Genomic DNA, 19,407 nt, shown 5'->3' with positions numbered 1-19,407 from the left:
TGGTCAGTGCCTCTGCAATTTCCACCCTTACTTCCCTCTTTATCCTTGGATGCATCTGATTTGATGCTGGTGACTTATCAGCTTTAAGTACAGCCAGCCTTTCTAATATTATTGATCAATTTTTAGCCCATTCAGTGTCTCTACGACCTCCGCTTTCACTATGACTTTGGTAGCATCTTCTTCCTTCGTAAAGACAGATGCAAAGTACTCATTTAATACCTCAGCCATGTCCCCTGCCTCCATGCAGACAGTCATAGAGTCATTTATGGCATAGAAGGCCATTATGATCCCCTGTTTGTTCCCTAATCAGCCCCACCCCTCCTCTTACTATCTTTCACTATTTATATGCCTATAGAAGACTTTTTGATTCCTCTTTATGTTAGCTGCCAGTCTCTTCTCATACTCTCTCTTTGCCTCTCTTATATCCTTTTTCACTGCCCCTCTGAACTTTCAAATTCAGCCTGGCTCTGACTTGTACGTTCAACTTGGCATCTGTCATACACCCCCCTTTTACTGCTTCACCCTACTCTCTATCTCTTTCAGTTGCCCTACCTTTCCCCCTCATGAGCTTGTAGCTCGACTGCACCCGAGCCATCTCCTCTTTCAAGGCAGCCCATCGTTGCATTGCAGTTTTGCCTGCCAATCTTTCATTCCAATTACAATTCCCACCTTCATATTTTTGTGCCCCCCGACTGACACTGAAGTGAATAAGTGAACTGCTGCCAGCCCGAAAGAAAAACTCAAAGTGTTGTTGCGGAAGCATTTTGACTTGTGTGCTGACTACAAGTGGGGATCACGTTGGTCAGCTTGCGTGAGGATGTGTTGTGGGGGAACGGTGGTGGGGAAAATAATTGCAGTTCCCTTCAGTACCCTGAGGAACGACTGTTGGCAAAGGGGCTTTGCGTGAAGGGTGGGGGAAGGAGTCGTTCATTCAAAACGCCCGCTTCAACCGTACCCAAATGCAAACTGTTATCGAGGGGAGCACTTTGGCGTCATTACGCACGGCGGCAATAGATGTTGGCGGTGTGCTCTGAGGGAACTGTGATTGCTGAAAGGTTGTTACCATTTTCAACCAAGCTTCCTGTTTCCCTCCATCGACAACATCCTTATCCTATCTCACAGTAGATGCAATTGGCCATCAGACGCTATGACTGATGGGAAATGGCTCAAGTGGGCTTGGGCCCATGTCACTGACCCCACCCTTCCCCCACTCCCACCGCCTCCCCTCCATCCCCCAATCATGCATCCACAGTGTTTTGGCTTCTATTGGCATACAAAGAACCCTTTTAATTCCCCCTTCTCACTTCTCTTACTTTAACTACCCTGTAAGAGCAGCTTGGTTTTCCTCTCTCCTCTCTCTCACTGGGCTCTTTCCTCTGCTCACGGTAGACAACAGCATTTGCCAATCTTCCAGATCAGGATGTCCTGCCAGCTCCTAGAATCTTCAGACACCTGGGTACCTGAGGCTGTGGCAGTGACAGAGACAGCATCAGATTCAGGCTGTGACATTCCCTCGGCCTCCTTTCAACAGGTCGTCAACCTCCCGTGAGACCAACTGACACGGTAGCTTGGGGTTCAGGCCTCCCCACTTCCCCCCAACCCCATCCCCACGCTAAACTGGTCCCTATGGCGACCAGACCCCAAAAATAAATACTCTGCGGCTGACTCCCCTCCCCCCTTAATCCTGGAGAGTTCATGACAATTGCAGCCCTCCTGCTAGGCCGGGGATCAGTCAGTTCGCCTCAGACCTGGGGGCGGAGTGGGGGGGTGGGGGCGGGGTGGGGAGTGTGGTGAAGCCTTGGGCCTGGGCCCGCAGGAGAAGTGGATCCGCAGTGGGGGAAGGGCTGTAATGCGGACAGGGTGATGCCTTCCGCTGGCGAACAGCTTGCTGACAGACAGACAGACGCTCGGGCCTGCGAAATGGCCGTTCAGGCACTGGAGTGGCTTGCCGAGTCCACGGCACTGCACAACAGCAACCCCACCCACCCCCTCCCCCCCTCACCGAACCCCACCCCGTGACAGGCAAGTGCCTTCCACAGATGGGCAACAACCCAGTCAAATTGCCTGCCTGAAGGGGCATTGGGAGCAGATTCAAGAGCAACTTCTGGAAGCGACACGTGCAGGGCTGTCAGGGAGAAAGAGTGGGGGCTAACTGGATGGCTCGTTCAAGGGGCTGGCACAGGACAGAATGGGATGAATGGCCCCCTTCGCGGCTGGATGGCTCTAGGACCCGCGCAGACCCACCATCGCGTGGGAACAATGGACAGCGGGGGTGGGGTTGGGGGTTCCCACAGGAGTGCGGCCTAGCTGGAGTTGGTGCCATCTAGCCCCCTTGGTTCCATGATCCACAATACCCTTATCCCCTGGAATATAGGGGTGATTTGATTGATTTTTTTTCCTACAGTTTTGAAAGGAATTGATAAGGGAGACAGAGAGAAACATTTTCTGCTGGTGGGGGGAGTCTAGCACAAGGCGGAACACAATCTTAAAATCAGAGCCAGTCAGGAGAGAATTTAGGAATGACTTCTTCGCACAAAGGGCAGTAGATGTGTGTAACTCTCTCCCATAAGAGAGATTGGGCGGGCGGCACAGTTGGCGCAGTGGTTAGCACCGCAGCCTCACAGCTCCAGCGACCCGGGTTCGATTCTGGGTACTGCCTGTGCGGAGTTTGCAAGTTCTCCCTGTGTCTGTGTGGGTTTCCTCCGGGTGCTCCGGTTTCCTCTACACAGCCAAAGACTTGCAGGTTGATAGGTAAATTGGCCGTTGTAAATTGCCTCTAGTGTAGGTAGGTGGTCGGAGAATTGAGGGAAGGTGGGGATGATGTAGGGAATATGGGATTAATGTAGGATTAGTGTTAATGGTAGGCACAGGCTCGAAGGGCCTGTTTCAGTGCTGTATCTCTCTATAAAAAGCAGTAATTCATCATATTAAACCTGTTCTTTTTTGTTAGACAAGGGTATTAAGAGATTTGGAGCCTGACTGGGGAACTCTAGAACTGGGATCACAGTCTCAGGATACGAGGTTGCCCATTTAGGACTGAGATGAGGAGGCATCTCTTCATTCAGAGGGTGGTAAATCTGTGAAATCCTCTACCCCAGAGGGCTGTGGAGGCTCAGTCATGAGTACGTTCAAGCCAGAGATCGATTAATTTCTAGATATTAAAGATATCAAGGGATAGGGGGATAGTGCAGGAAAATGATGTTGAGGGAGATCAGCCATGATCTGGTTGAATGGCGGAACAGGCTTGAGGGGCTGAATGGCCTCCTCTTGCTCCGATGTTGCTACATTCCTCGCCTTTGGACTCTTCCAGAAGAGGGGGCACCGGATCTCCCGATCGAAGCCGAAGAGTCCCGGAAAACGTGCACTGCTCCCGTATTCCCAGTCCTGCCAGCGCCTACCTGATCCATCGGGAAGGAGCTAGTATGGTCTATCTGGGAAATGTCCCCTGATCACTCTGAAGGGACTGAGTGCAGCCACAACCCCAACTTGCAATTCTGCAGTGCCCTTTAACATGTGTATTAAAAAAAACCCCCAGTAAGGCAATTCAGAAATAGCTGTGAGGAAGAGAAGCCCAGGAAGTGACGGAGCGACTGAACGTTTGGTCAAAGGGGATGGACTTTGAGAAAGTGCTTAAAGGTAGATGGAGAAGTGGGATCCAGATGCATGGGAGGGTGCCCTGAAGAGAGGTTAAAATAACTAAAGGATCTGGGGCTGCACTCGCTGATTAACTCTGTCCTTCCGCCCAGGAACACACGCCCCCAGAGAAACCTCAGACAAGGAGCAAAATCACTCGGCCTCGTTTTTTTGTCAAGCATTCTACCGTGGAGTAGGAGGAGGAAGATGAGGAGCAGAATGTGGAGGAGGAGGAAGATGAGGAGCAGAATGTGGAGGAGGAGGAAAATAAGGAGGAGGAGGAAGATGAGGAGCACAATGTGGAGGAGGAGGAAGATGAGGAGGAGGAGAATGTAGAGTGGAGAGGAGCAGGAGGATGAGAAAATGGAGGAAGACGAGGAAGAGGATGAGAAGAAGGAGGTAATGAAGAGGCAGAAGGGAATGAGAAGGAGGAGAGGGGAAAAGATGAGGAGGAGGACAAGGAGAAGATGAGTGCGAGGATGAGAAGGGGACATGGAGGAGGAGGGAAATGAGGATGAGGAAAAACACGAGGAGCAGGGGATGAGCATGTGGAGGGGCAATGTTTGGAGGGGATGAGGGTGTGGAGGGAAACCATGAGGAGGAGGGGGGAGAAGGGAATAAGGAGGAGGAGGAGGGGAGGAGGATGAAAAGGAAGAGCACCAGAGGATGAAGTTGAGGAGAGCAGAGATGAAGAGGAGGAATACAACCTGAATCAATAAATCACCAACAGGTGAATAGTGTAGACACACAAACACACGAGGGAGAAAGGAATAGAAGGATATGCTGATCGAGTGAGATGAAGAGGGGGTGGGAGGAGGCTCATGTGGAGCGTAAACACCAGCATGGAGCAGATGGGCCGAATGGCCTGTTTCTGCGCCGTAAATACTGCTTAATTCTACGTCATCTAAAATTTGTCAAAGAACTTCACAAAGGGTGGCAAGCAGGCGCCCAGCTAGGGCGGGAGACGAGTGAAGGGAGGCTGCAGATGTGGAGAAGCTTTTGAAGGGAGGGGGCAGCATGCCAAGCAAGAGGGGGAGTCAGGGATGGCCTTGCCTATTGTCCAGCCAAGTTGGCCGAATGCTCCTTTGTGAAGAGAGAACGGGCACGCAAAGGGAACTCTGAGATGGGACAGCTTGGCGAGCCCCTGGCATGCAAAGCTGGAAGAGGTGGCAGAAGGAAGGGAGGGCCAGACTACTAAATGACTTATAGCTGAGGACAAGCGATTTGGCACTGGGCCAAGGGAAGCCAATGTGGTTTGCTGGGGGTAAAAGGTGATAGGGGAGCAGAATAGCCTGTAGCTCCGCCATACTATCAGGTAGATGGACAAGAGCTTGAGCAGCTCTGCAGCTCACCTTTCTTCCTTCCATCCCTCTCTCCAGCATTCACCCAATGGCATGGGTTAACCTGTGCCAACCAGCTCTGTGATGGCGCACAGAGTAGCCTGGCACAGGGGAAGGAGGGTTAGACTGACTTGACCCCAACAAAATGACAAATAACATGCAGCAATTGCCGCAATCACCAGCCCCCTCACACCCTGACAACCCCTGCTACGCCGAAGCCCCCCCCCCCAAGCCGTGAGGCTCATGCTGATTAAGGAAGTGGGACTTTCAAGAAGTGGCTCCGCACAGCGCAGAATCAAACTAGCCTGTCCAGTCTGCGGGAATGTGGGTTCAACACTGTCCATGTACCTCAATGTCCTGGACAGTTTGTGCGATCAGCACATAATGTGCTCAAACAGGTTTCCAACGAACAGGGTTGCTCTGTGAAGCAGGGTGAGGGCAAAGATGAAGGAATGAAGGACTGTAGGCGAAGATGGTTCATCCACGGCCTGGACGATGTTGATCTGGTCACAGTGTTTGCAGCAATAAAATGATTAGAAGAGTTCAAGTGGACCATATAACCACGGTAACAGAATGATTAGGAGAGACCGAGATGGGTTGCGTGCATCTTCCTGGCTCCATGTTGTTATTCTTGATGTCACTTTGTGTGTCTTTAGTGTATTGTGGTTTAGTGGTAGTAGGAATGATGTGTAGAGATCAAAAGTAGAAATGGCATTAGAGTTTTGAGTAAACTATTATATGTTGTACTCATATTGGATTGTGTAGCATGAGCTCGTGGAAAATCTGATTCTGTTGTTTTTTTAGTTTTAGTTTTTAGTTTTAGAGATACAGCACTGAAACAGGCCCTTCGGCCCACCGAGTCTGTGCCGACCATCAACCACCCGTTTACACTATTCCTATACTAATTCCATATTCCTACCACATCCCCACCTGTCCCTATATTATCCCTACCACCTACCTATACTAGGGGCAATTTCTAATGGCCAATTAACCTATCAACCTGCAAGTCTTTGGCATGTGGGAGGAAACCGGAGCACCCGGAGGAAACCCACGCAGACACAGGGAGAACTTGCAAACTCCACACAGGCAGTACCCGGAATTGAACCCGGGTCGCTGGAGCTGTGAGGCTGCGGTGCTAACCACTGCGCCACTGTCCATATACTCTGAAACATTTAAATTAATTCGATCAAGAAAGCAGTCCCAGCCCAGTCCATCCTAACAGAATCTTTCTCTTAGTTTACCCCCCTACTCCTACCTCTACTAAAACGTTGGGTGTGTTTCCATGGATACCAGTTGTCCGCCCTCTCCCAGTACCTTGTGCACCTCTTCACATGGGAGCCAGACGGGGAAATTCAGTAGGGTTATTTGACTCCAAACGGGTCGGGGGTGGGGATCATCACTAAACCTCGCCTGACGTCCGCACACGAGCACTTTCTGGTCGTGATCGGGAGAGGGGGGGGGCCTGTCTAGTTATTGGTCTTCCTGGTTCAGGGGTCCTTGCCTAAAGGGAGCAGGGGAGGGTGTATCCAGTCTTGAGCTCGGCACGGTTCAGGATGGACGGAGAAGCAGGGGAGTGCATAGGATGGCGCAATTGGCAAGGAGAGAGGGAAAGGTTCGAATGAGGAGGAAAGTGACTGAGATGGCTTAGAGGGAAGAGAGGCAATGAGTATCAGACAAGTCTTCTACACAGTGGGTATAAAAAGAGGTGCAGTGAGCAGTTTGAAATGCAGATGTCATGATGGACCATTGACCAAACTTAACACTGAGTTCATGAATTGTAGCGAGGTTTGGCGATTGTGTTTATGCAATGCTTCAAAGTGGTAAAACACCCCAAGGTGCTTCACAGAAGGTGCCATCAGACAAAAAGACGGAGGCTGAGTCGGAGAGAGAAATCAGGAGGCGTGACTAAAAGAGAAGGTAGGTTTTCAGCAGCGGAAGAGGCGAGATGGGGAGCCGGGGAGGTCGAGGGAGGGGGAATTACAAAACGTTAAGGGCCCAGGCAGCTGAAGGCACCGAAGCCGATGATCTGGTCAGTTATCGCGCTGCCGTTTTGTGGGAGCTTGCTGTGCGCAAATTGGCTGCCGCCTTTCCTACAGCGACACTGCTTCAAAAGGAAACTGCTTCTCGGGCTGCAAGCACTCTGGGATGTTTGGGACACGCGACACAAACGCAGCCTCTAGCTTTCCGCCTCGGAAACGGGCAATCAAACCTCTCGGAAAAAGCCTGAGCAGGCAATGGGGAGGCAGGAGGTCGACTGGAGGTCAAGGTCGGCAAGTGGAACCACGAATGTCAACTGACAAAGAGGTCCAACGTGGAACCATTGTTGTTTGCCGCCAACAAAGGAGATACGACATTCCCATGACTTTGAAAAATTGAATGAAAGGGAGTCTTTCTTGGGTCATCGAAGAGCTTTCAAGACTCAGTCCAGCTAGTAAGATGAAAACAGAGATGTTGAGCACTGAAGGGAATGGATGAAAGCAGAGGAGCCTCATTGGCGAGAGAGAAGACTGAGTTGGTTGAAGAGTAGAGGAGGCTCACTGAGTGAATGAACAGAGTAAGAGAGTGGGCCAAAAGCTGCACTTTCCAAAACAGATCTGAGCGTAGCTTTACTCTGTATCTAACCCCGTGCTGCCCCTGTCCTGGGAGTGTTTGATGGGGACAGTGTAGAGGGAGCTTTACTCTGTATCTAACCCCCTTACTGTACCTGCCCTGACACTGTCTGATACTGATCCAGTCCCAAGTATTTATAATCCTCATCGGGATCAGCGAGAGAAAGAGATCATACCAAAAGCGTACATTGGAAATAAGTAACCCTACTTTATTCTAGTGGGATGAATTTTCAAGTTCAGCAATCCAAGCTTGCCTTATCACTGGCTTTAATCTGTATTGTTTCTGAAATAAAGCTGGATGGTGTCCATGTAATGCTCTGATCTCAATCTCTGGCTTGGTAAATCAGTGGTCAAATTATACTCATTAACCAGAGAGTTCGAGCCCCATCAGGACAAACCGGAACTCAATAAAACCTGGTCATTTGTGGGCTTGACAATAGGCAGGGTTTCAGGGTGTGGGTTGGGTGGGCGAAAAATGACCCTGTGAAAACTGTCAGAAAAACTCAACTAGTTCACTAACATCCTTCAGGGAAGCGGAACCTACCATCCTTACACAGTCTCAGCTCACATGCGACTGTGGTCCCACGTGATGTGATTGACTCTCACTGCCCGATCCTGTCCCCCATCTAGCGTTTTCAGCTGAGATCATTGGATCTTGAAATGCAAGGGCAGGAAGCTCAACTGCACCCGAGGCAAACGATAGGCCAGTCTTCGCTAAGATTAGCTAACGCTCGGGATAAGAGCGCGTAAAGGACTGGGTGGCAGACACCATCTGGGGCACATGTACCCAACATCCTGGTTTACCCTAGCTCCAGAAAGATGTACAGACATTGGTGTGGACTGGCAAGCTAGAATGGTCAATGACACGCGGACACTGCCCAGTGGCACTGAGGGTGGCTCCTGCCATGTCCAGGCATTGTTGTCAAGTATGAGACACAGTAATTGGCATTCCACAGACAACACCATGGGTTTAAATGCCAGCTTCAGCCATCACACGTGGCCCTGGACACCACGATCTTCCCAACGGATGGTAACATACCAACACACAGTGAACAGTTATTTAACCCTCATTGAATAAGACTAATAAGCAAAATTAATTGGAGAGTCCTCGCATTCAATGGATCAACAGAGAAAGACCAAATCTGGGGGGTTTTCATTTCTCCCACCACTCAGGGGGATTGACACACTGACTGGTGTCTCTCACGATGATATGTGTACACTGACTGGTGTCTCTCAGTCCCTCTCTCTCAGGGTGATATCTGTACACTGACTGGTGTCTCTCAGTCTCTCTCTCTCAGGGTGATATCTGTATACTGATTGCTGTCTCTCAGTCCCTCTCTCTCAGGGAGATATCTGTACACTGACTGGTGTCTCTCAGTCTCTCTCTCTCAGGGTGATATCTGTACACTGACTGGTGTCTCTCAGTCTCTCTCTCTCAGGGTGATATCTGTACACTGACTGGTGTCTCTCAGTCCCTCTCTCTCAGGGTGATATCTGTACACTGACTGGTGTCTCTCAGTCTCTCTCTCTCAGGGTGATATCTGTACACTGACTGGTGTCTCTCAGTCTCTCTCTCTCAGGGTGATAACTGTACACTGACTGGTGTCTCTCAGTCCCTCTCTCTCAGGGTGATATCTGTACACTGACTGGTGTCTCTCAGTCTCTCTCTCTCAGGGTGATATCTGTACACTGACTGCAGTTCTCAGTTCCTCTCTCAGTGAGTTGTCGCGACTGATTCAGAAGCAAATTACTGCGGACGCTGGAAATCTGAAATAAAAACGGAAAATGTTGTACATTCAGCAGGTCTGGCAGCACCTGTGGAGAGAGAAACAGAGTTAACATTTTGGATCAATGACCTTTCATCAGAACTGAAAGATCAATCGACTTGAAACGTTAACTGTTTCTCTCTCCACAAATGCTGTCAGACATGCTGAGTATTTCCAGCATTTTCTGTTTTTATATCTGCAGTGATTTCTCATCTCCCAATCCGTGTCCTTTAAGGAAATCTCTCGACAGTGGTAGGAGTGTTTCATTGAGACGTGCAAGCCGTAATGCATCACCACTTTTGTACTCTGTCATGCAGACCCTCACCTGCTAAGAATGAGCCATATTAATTTTGCCAGATGAACATTGATTTTAAACTGTTGCTGGAGCAAGGAAATGACTTATTAAGCAGATCAGCTGTGGCTAGAAAATTCATTTACATACTAACAGACAGTGCTTGTGAAGACAAAGGACCGTTCCCTGACACATTCAACCCACAATGGATTTTGATCACCAGACATTGAAGGTGAGGAAGCTCACTTTCCAGGATGACTGCTAAGATGGCTGAATCCACAAACAGATGTGGTCAAACCAGGAAGTCACCTGGCGAACCTGCTTGGCCACCTGGGTTTTGTTTTTAATGGTACAGACAGCGTTTCAACTGAGAAAGACTGCTTGCTCCTGGACTGAGAAGACCCCTCCTGTCTGCTCCCATCTCTTTCTCACAAGCCTCTGGACCCGCTGAGGACACATGAACCTCAAGAGAGAAAAGTCTCTTAAACAAGGTTTAAGAAGAATACTGGGCCCCAATGAAAAGCAAGAACTACCTACAACCAAGGATTCTACAGTGTGCTTGAAAAACCGTAAGCAAAATCATCTTCAAATATTGCCTCAAACTTTTCCACTTTATTTCTTCTGCTCTTTTCTGTCTCTATCTGCATGTGTGTATTTCATATGCATGCTCGGTGGGCGCATCCATAGGCTTTAACTGAATTAGAGTTTAAGTTTAATAAAGTTCAACCATTCTTCTTTAAACCTAAGAAAACCTGTTTGGCTGGTTTCTTTGCCTTACAATTGGAAAGCAGTGAACAAAGATTCACTAAGGCAGGAGCTAAAAAAATGGTGTGTTTAAAAGCAAAACACTGTTAGGGTAAGACCAGGTGAAGACTGAGAGGGAACCCTAGACCCCTTTCTCACTGTGTCGTAACAACTGCTGTCTTTCTTACAGACAGTCCACCGAAAGTAACTGCGACATTAAACTGGGGCAAAGGTACTCACAATCAGAATCGTCGTGGTCATCAAGTTCCTCGCGAGCGATCAGTTCTCGCGCCCGTTTTATATTCAGCCCTTCATCGTAAATCTGCTTCCGTCTGAACTCAAACTGACGTACCTTTTCTTTGGACAAGAGAGGAAAAATGGGACATGAATTCCTGAGGGAATAGAACAGGGCAAACACACGACTAAAATATATGCATCACTCAGGAGGTCTTTTAAATCTATTTTCTATTTTCATTTTTACACTGCGTGATTATTAAATGTCTGAACAGAAGGCTACTTTCCATCTCAGGCTGCCATCAAACACTCCCAGGACAGGTACAGCACAGGGTTAGATAAAAAAAAAACAGGGGTTAGATACAGAGTAAAGCTCCCTCTACACTGTCCCCATCAAACACTCCCAGGACAGGTACAGCATGGGGGTTAGATACAGAGTAAAGTTCGCTCTACACTGTCCCCATCAAACACTCCCAGGCCAGGGACAGCACAGGGGATTGGCTCCTCTGCGATTGGGAATACTGAGTGCTGAGTGCCTCAACGAGGTGCAGCTGACAGAAGCTGCCTGGCTAATCGAGACATAAGGATCAAACTCGAGCCTGGGCAACTTTCGGCTGACCCAGGTGAAGACCCCTCCCACAACCAGAAGACCGGAAGACCAGAAGTGTTTACAGTGCTCTGAGTACCACCCTTTAAGGGGAAAAAAGCAAAGTCATCGCTTGCAGCCTGTCTTTCCCATTTCCTGTGTACCCTCAGCCTCTCCCCAAACCTCCTAGTTGGTCTCTTTGTTTGTTTGCTTGCTTACCTGCAAATTGGGGGTGGGTTTGGCTCTTGAGCCAGGGCAAACCCATCATCACCGGTGGCAGGGCCTTCTCATACCTATGCGGCTGTAGCCTCTGTGGCCACCCGTGTGACCCCATCACCTTTTAAGTTAATTACTTCAAGCCATGGGGTAAAGAGCTATCCCCACCCCAATATGTCTATAGAGGCCTGCGTAAAGGCAATGGCTGAGGTTGTCGGCCCCTCGGCCACTGTGGCAGCCTCAAAAATGTACGGGAAGGCTGTGTTCTTCCTGAAGACCGAGCGGGGCGTGTCCCTGGCCCTGAGTAAAGGGCTCACTGTGGGTGGGACTTTCCTGCCGGTGGACCCTCTAGGGGCCACTGCGCATCGGATAATGTTATCAAACATCCCGCCCTTTATTCCCAGTGAGCTCCTCCTTCCCCACCTGCACCACATGGGGGAGGTGAGGTCGGGGATCACCCCGGTCCGGCTTGGTCTTCGGGAGCACAGCCTCCAACATGTCTACTCCTTCCGCTGCCAGGTATTTATGCAGCTGGCGCGGGAGGAGGACTCGGATGGCCAATTTAATTTGGAGTTCCAGGGGACGGCCTACCGCGTCTTTTGGACCTCGGACGGGGCGCGGTGCCACGTCTGCAAGGGGATGGGGCATGTTCGTAAGAACTGCCCCAACCTCCCGGCCGCCAGCTCCACCTCGGCGGCCCCGGGTCCTCCCACTCCCCCCACACATCCAACAGACACCGCTCAGTCGGTTCCAGAGGCTGTGGTTTTCACAGCCTCCAGCGGGGAGGGGAGTGCCCGTCCGAGTGGAAGGAAGACGCGGAGGCAAAAGAAACATCAAGAGGCGCGTCCCCTGGACACATTGAAACAACCCGAGCCTGAGCTCAGCCCAAAGCCCAATCTCATGGAATCCACCTGTCCCAGGGCTGGGCTCAGGCCCAGGATGACCAAAAAAAAGGAGGGTGCGGAGGCGGAGGCCTCTGATGACATGGAGGTCTCTGAGCCTCTGCGCCCTAGTGCGAAAAAGAGGAGAAGGCACCCCTCCACAGAGGTAACGAGGGGCCCTGAGGCGCAGGGCCCATCTGTTGGAGGGGAGCTGTCTCCTGTTTCGGGTCCCCAGGTTTCCCCTACCGCCACCACCAAGGCTACAAAGTCCAGGCAGGAGCACCCTATTCCTCAGGATGGAGGGGAGGGGAAGGCCCCGGTAGTTGAAGCCCCTCCTGAAGGACTAAGTAGGGCCCTGATTGTGGTGGGGGAGCCTGGGGACGCCGCCCATTCTGCCACTGCTACTGGGTCGGGTGCCCTGAGTGAAGGGGAGGGTGAGGCCCCAGAGGGTCGGCCCTCCCAGCCGGAGTCCACCACCAACTTGGAGACACCTGACCCGGTTATAACCGAGAATGCTGCCCCATCTGCTGGGCCTGTGGGTGCTGGCGGAGCGGGAGATGGCCTCCTCTCGCCGCCTCCGGTCTCGGCACCGGCCCGGTTTCCGGAGTCGGGAACTTCTGTCTCCCCTGGACCACTTGTTGGCCTGGGGACGGAGGTGGAGGGGGGTCCTGAACTGCTGGCGCCCACAGGCTCCAGTTTCACAGTAGAACCCAGAGAGGACTCCTCTGCCATCGATCCTGGGGGTGGGATCGAGACGGAGGCAGGACCAGCTGGCGCGGCCGGGACGTCCGCCCCACAGTGTGTGGTGGATGTGTCGGCCGCTGGCGGTGACGACCCGGAGGAGGATGGGGATTCGGTGTGGGGCACGGAGGATGACCTTGATTCCATCGCCAGTGAGGTGGTGGAATCCCTCGTGCCTCCCACCGAATCTCCTCTCATCCCCACGGCGGAGCTCCGGGATTTCCTCGCAGTTTGCAGGGGTTGCCGCAATAAAGTTCAGCTGGCCCTCAGCCATTGGTCGAATCTGGCGCTGATCATCCAGTCCGTCCGTGCCGCCCTTAAGAAAGCGGGCAAGCGCGCGGGCGTGAAACTGGTTGAGAGGCGCCGTTTTAATGTGTTCCTCAATGGGTTGCTGGAGGAGTGGAAGGCCAGGTGCACTTCCACTCCCTCCTCACAGTGAGGTGTTTGTGACGGGTTTCAAGTACCTTTGACATGAAGATAACCATAGCCAGCCTCAACATCAACGGCAGCAGGGGGGCTCACCGCAGATTTCACAATCTCTCAGTCCTTAGGGAAGGGAGATACGCGGTGAGCTTTCTGCAGGAAACCCACACCGTTCCGGGAGACGAAGCCACCTGGCTCCTGGAGTGGCAGGGTGGGGTCTACATGAGTCACCTCACCCCTATTTCTAGTGGGGTGGCTATCTTGTTGGCCCCGACTTTTCAGCCGGAGATCTTGGGGGTCAAGGAGCTAGTGCCGGGCCGCTTGCTCCACCTCGCCGTTCGCCTGGGTAGCGTGCCGCTCCACTTTGTGAACGTGTATGCGCCCAGGCCCGGCGCGTTGCAAGTGCGCTTCTTTGAAGAAGTGTCCGCTCTCTTGAGCTCCATCGATAGCGGCGAGTGCATCATCCTCGGGGGGGATTTTAACTGCACCCTCGAGGTGGGGGATCGCTCCGGTCCCCAGCGCGGCCAAGCGTCGGTGGAGAAGTTGAGGGGACTGATCAGCTCCCTTAACTTGGTGGACGTCTGGCAGAATTCCATCCCGACTCCAGCGCCTTCACGTGGAGGTCTGGAGGAGGGGGGTCGCGAATCGACCGCCTCTACATTTCGCAGGCGTACGTCTCCCGCGTCTCGGCGGCCTCCACGCGGCTGGTGCCGTGCTCGGACCACCGCTTGGTGTGGGCGGAGTTAGCTCTGCTCCGCACGCGGGCGGGGTCCGCGTACTGGCACTTAAACAACCGGCTGCTGGAGGACGAGCGATTTCGGGACTCGTTCTGTCGATTCTGGGCCGACTGGATAAGGAAGCAGGGGGGCTTCCCCTCCTTGAGGCTATGGTGGGATGTGGCCAAGACTCACATCCACGTCTTCTGTCAGGAGTACACGATGGGGTCGACCAAGAGGCGGGAAGCCGAGATCGGGCGCCTTGAGAGGGAGGTGCTCGACTTGGAGTCCCGCCTCGGTCATGCCGTCGCGGACCCGGCCCTGTGGCAGGCGTACAAAGAGAAGAAGGGCGCGCTGAGGGACCTGCAGCTCATAGGGTCCCGAGGCGCGTACGTGAGGTCGCGGATCCAGATCCTGGAAGATTTGGACCGCGCCTTACCCTTCTTCTACTCGCTGGAAAAATGGCTGGGGGTCCGTAAGCAGCTCGTCGAGCTGCTGGCCGACGACGGATCCTCCATCACGGATCCGGAGGGAATGGGCCTCCTGGTCCATACTTATTACAGTGCGTTGTTCTCTCCGGATCCGTCCAGCGAGGATGCGCGCAGAGTTTTGTGGGAGGACCTGCCGCAGGTCAGCCCGGAGGGCGCCGAAGGATTGGAGGCTCCGCTCACGTTGGCGGAGCTGACTGGCGCCCTCCACCAGCTCTCGAGGGGCAAATCCCCAGGGCTGGCTGGGTTGACCGTGGAGTTCCTCAGGGCGTTCTGGGACGTCCTGGGGGACGATTACGCGCGGGTCCTGGGGGAAAGCCTGGTGACCGGGGAGATGCCCCTCTCGTGGCGCAGGGCGGTCATCGTCCTGCTGCCGAAGAGGGGCGAGCTCCGCCTGCTTAAAAACTGGCGTCCGGTCTCCCTCCTCAGCACGGATTATAAGATCTTTGCCTGGGCTATGTCTACCCGCCTGGGCTCCGTGCTGGCCCACATGATCCACCCCGACCAGTCCTACACGGTCCCGGGCCGGTCCATCCAGGACAACATCCACCTGGTCCGGGACCTGATCCATCTTTCCCAGAGGACTGGTCAGTCAGTCGCCTTTCTCTCCCTCGATCAGGAGAAGGCGTTCGACAGGGTGGATCACGATTACCTTTTTGGGACTCTGCGCACAAAATGCGGCCCGAGTCCGACTTTTATACGCCGCCGCAGAGTGTCTAGTCAAAGCTAACGGGTCCTTGACGGCGCCCCTTCGCTTTGGGAGAGGAGTGCGTCAGGGGTGCCCCATGTCCGGCCAATTGTATACCATCTGCGTGGAGCCCTTCCTGTGCCTGCTTCGCAGGAGGTTGACGGGATTGGCTCTGCGCGAGCCGGCCATGCGGGTCGTCCTCTCGGCTTACGCCGACGACGTGCTCCTCGCAATCACAGATCCCGTTGACTTGCGGAGGATGCGCGACTGCCAACAGACCTTTTCTGCCGCGTCCTCCGCGAGGATCAATTGGGAGAAATGTTCCGGACTCCTGGTTGGTCAGTGGCGGGTGGACTCCTGCCAGAGGAGATGACACCTTTTGCGTGGAGCACCACGCACCTCCTCTATCTGGGAGTCCACCTTAGCCCCGCTGAGGAAGCCTGGCCGGCAAACTGGCAGGAGTTGGAGGCGAAAGTTACCGCTCGGCTGGGGCGCTGGACAGGACTGCTCCGAGTGCTTTCCTACAGGGGCCGAGCGTTGGTCATAAACCAACTGGTGGCCTCCATGCTGTGGTACCGGTTGGTCACTTTGGCCCCGCCCCCTGTATTTGCCACCAAGATCCAGAAGAAACTCGTCGATTTCTTCTGGGGCAAGAGGAAACACTGGGTCTCTGCCGCGGTCCTGAGTCTCCCGATTGAGGAGGGCGGTCAGTCGCTGGTGTGCGTCCGCACCCAGGCTGCGACTCTCCGCCTTCGGACCCTGCAGAGATTCCTGTATGTTGAGCGTCCTCCCAGATGGTGTGCGTATTTTTTCCGCCAGTGTCACTGCCTTCAAGACGACACGCAGCTCCCGGTGGAGTCCGTTAGCCGCGCCTCTCTGAGGGAGTTGCCTGTCTTTTACCGGGATCTATTCCGAGTCTGGAACATGGTCGCCTTCAGTCAGGGCGCTCCCCCGCCGGCGGAGGAGAGCGCCTCGGCTGTCCGGGCGGCCGACTCCGGGGACGGTCCGGCGGGCGGAGGAGTAGCCGAAACCCCCGGAAAGCCCCTCACTGCGGGTGGCGAGGGGGCTCGGGAGTGCGGAGCGATCCCGGCGGAGCTGACCCCCGCTCGGCCGGAACTGCTCATCGGACCCAGGCCCCGAAACCCTCCTCGGGAGCCGGTCCCGCACAACCCGAGCCTCCTCTCGGAAATGCCCTTCGTGCCATTCCAATCGGCGCGGAGGGGTTTCCTGTACGGGCTGCTCCTGCACACTCTTCACTTCCTCGCCCTCATCAGCCGGCCGGACACGCCCTGGCAGTCCGCGTTGCCATCTGGCGGCGAGGGGAAACCCCGATGGAGGTCTCTCTACGCGGGAGTCTTCCCCCTTTACATCGGGGACCTGGGGTGGAGGGTGCTGCACAGAGCAGTCCCGTGCAATAGACTTTTAAGTAGGTTCACGGACTCCCAGGCCACCTGTACTTTCTGCGGCCTGGACGAGTCCGTGTTCCATGTATATACGGAGTGTGCGAGGTTGCAGCCCCTCTTTGAGTATCTGAAGGGGCTGCTCCTCAAATTCTGGCTGCACTTCAGTCCTACGCTCCTGATCTTTGGGCACCCGGTGCGGAGGGGCTTGGGCCGGGAGGAGGATCTCCTCGTCGGTATGCTCCTGGGCCTGGCCAAGGTGGCAATTCACAGGTCCAGGTTGCGGGCCGTCGGAGGGTCCGTCCTCCCCGATTGCCTGCCCCTCTTCCGCGGTTACGTTCGCGCCCGGGTGTCCCTGGAAAAGGAGCATGCGGTGTCCGCCGGTACGCTTGAGGCCTTCCGCGACCGGTGGGCACCGCAGGGACTGGAGTGCATCGTCGACGCCGAAAATGGCATTTTAATTTGAGTTTTTGTTGATTTATCTGGTTTTAAATAAAGTTATTTTTAAAAAAAAATGTAAATATGTATATAAAGGGGGCCTGAGGAATAAAGGCCTCCTCAACATGAAAATATAAAAGGGGCCTGGGGTATAAAGGTCACCTTAAAAAAAAACGGGGTTAGATACAGAGTAAAGCTCCCTCTACACTGTCCCCATCAAACACTCCCAGGACAGATACAACAAATGTTAGACTCCCATGGGCTAGCTTAAAGGCCGGCTACCCGACCCAAAACCGACGACAGGGGTCGGGCCGGGTCGGACCGGGTCGGACACGCTCTCTCAGAGGTAAGTGGCTCCAATGTTAATGTGATTGTTTGACTAGAAAGTTATTTTAAGTTTATACAGATCAGCAACAAAGTGAAAAATGGAAGGTAAGTTAATTGATGGTCGGGTCGGATGTGGGAAAAAATGGAAGGACTCGGGTTGGGTTTTTTTTTGCTCACCCAAACAGGCCTTTAAGCTAGTTATTCATGAGAGGGTCAATCGGGAGGGGAGGAGGGTAGCTCCATTGGAAGTGGGGATTTGATCTGGTGGGGGCGAGGGTGGTAACGATCGGCTGAGCTGCCCATCTCGACGGGGAGGGGCGCTGGTGTACCTATGGTGGTCTGGGGCACCATAATTGGGAGGAATCGAAGGCCTGATGAAGGTTCGCAGGTTAGGTCAGGGGTTGGATAGAGGGCTCATGCTGAGCGACAGTGGTCAGAACCTGGAGGTGGTGGGAGGATCGAGACCGGGCTGGGGGGTGGGGGGTGGGAGGAGGGGAGGTCTCGGCGGTGGATTCAAAGTCCTCGAGGAGAGGGAGGCGGGATGGGGGAGGAGGTAGGTGTGAAGACACTGACCTCCTGAATCCACCAAGGCCTCGCCTTGAGGAAGCTGCCGGATTACCCACGTCTCAGGAAACACGGTCGCCAGCAGTTCAAGTTTAAAACTGGCATGCCTCAAAACCATAATTAAACTTGTAATCACAGATCGGTCATCCGCCCACCTCGCGGCCTCCGTTAAAGTCGGAAATGGGCGGGTTTGGGTCGGGAAACCATTAGGATTATATTCGCTGGAGTTCAGGAGAGTGAGGGGGAATCTCACAGAAACCTATAAAATTCTAACAGGACTTGACAGGGTAGATGCAGGAAGGATGTTCCCGATGGTGGGGGAGTCCAGAACCAGGGGTCATAGTCTAAGGATACGGGGTAAACCTTTCAGGACTGAGATGAGGAGAAACTTCTTCACCCAGAGAGTGGTGAGCCTGTGGAATTCGCTACCACAGAAAGCAGTTGAGGCCAAAACATTGTATGTTTTCAAGAAGGAGTTAGATATAGCTCTTGAGGCAAAAGGGATCAAAGGCTATGGGGGGAAAGCGGGAACAGGTTACTGAGTTGGATGATCAGCCGTGATCATAATGAATGGCGGAGCAGGCTCGAAGGGCCGAATGGCCTACTCCTGCTCCTATTTTCTATGTTGTCAGCCTTTAACCACCCCTTCCCACCACCCCCCCACCCCCTCAACCGAACCAGGCCCGCCCATTTCGTTAGGTCAAATTTCAGGCCAAAGTTTCAGCTTTGATCAGAAGTGGAAAATGTTGGAGCCGGTAACAGGTTTTAAGCAAATACGGAGGCGGGGGGAGGGGAGAGGAAAAGAACAAACAGGGAAGGTCTGAGTCAGCACGGAAGGCAGGAGAGCGTGGGGGGGGTGGGGGGTGGGTGGGAGAGGGGGGAGTCAAGAACAAGGGGGACAGAACCTGAAAATTCGAGCCAGGCCGTTCAGGGTTGATGTCAGGAAGCGCTTCTTCACACAAAAGGGGAGTGGGAATCTGGAACTTTCTCCCCCAGCCCAAAAAAGCTGTTGAGTTAAAAGTTCCAAAACTGAGATTGGCAGATTTTTTTTGTCGGGGTGTTCAGGGTTACGGAACCAAGGCGGGTAGATGGAGTTAAGATACAGATCAGCCTCGATCTGATTGAGTGCTGGAACAGGCTCGAGGGGCTGAATGGCCTCCTCCTGTATCTTCCGGTATGCCGTGACAGTGTAACTGATGTACGCACCCAAATCGACGAACGGAGGCTCATCCTCATCGGAATCCCTCATTTTGGTGTTTGATATGTGTACTTTCTCATGTCTTGTATTCAGAGTGTTCATCCTAAACCAGGAACAGACGAT

General features: G+C 53.3%; 1 protein-coding gene across 1 annotated transcript in view; it reads right to left on the bottom strand.

Moving 5' to 3' along the window:
- Window positions 1-19,407, bottom strand: part of LOC137357463 (protein phosphatase inhibitor 2-like) — a 58,185-nt gene that overhangs the window by 23,501 nt on the left and 15,277 nt on the right. Inside the window, exons 5-6 of the mRNA XM_068023808.1 lie at window positions 19,293-19,387; window positions 10,625-10,741 (exon numbers count right to left, since the gene is read on the bottom strand). Coding sequence (XP_067879909.1) covers window positions 10,625-10,741; window positions 19,293-19,387 — 212 coding nt within the window. The remainder of the gene's footprint in view (window positions 1-10,624; window positions 10,742-19,292; window positions 19,388-19,407) is intronic.

The sequence above is a fragment of the Heterodontus francisci genome, chromosome 48, assembly GCF_036365525.1.
Source record: "Heterodontus francisci isolate sHetFra1 chromosome 48, sHetFra1.hap1, whole genome shotgun sequence".
NCBI lineage: Eukaryota > Metazoa > Chordata > Chondrichthyes > Heterodontiformes > Heterodontidae > Heterodontus > Heterodontus francisci.
Note: the sequence above shows the minus strand (reverse complement) of the source record. Positions and strands in the feature narration are given on the sequence as shown.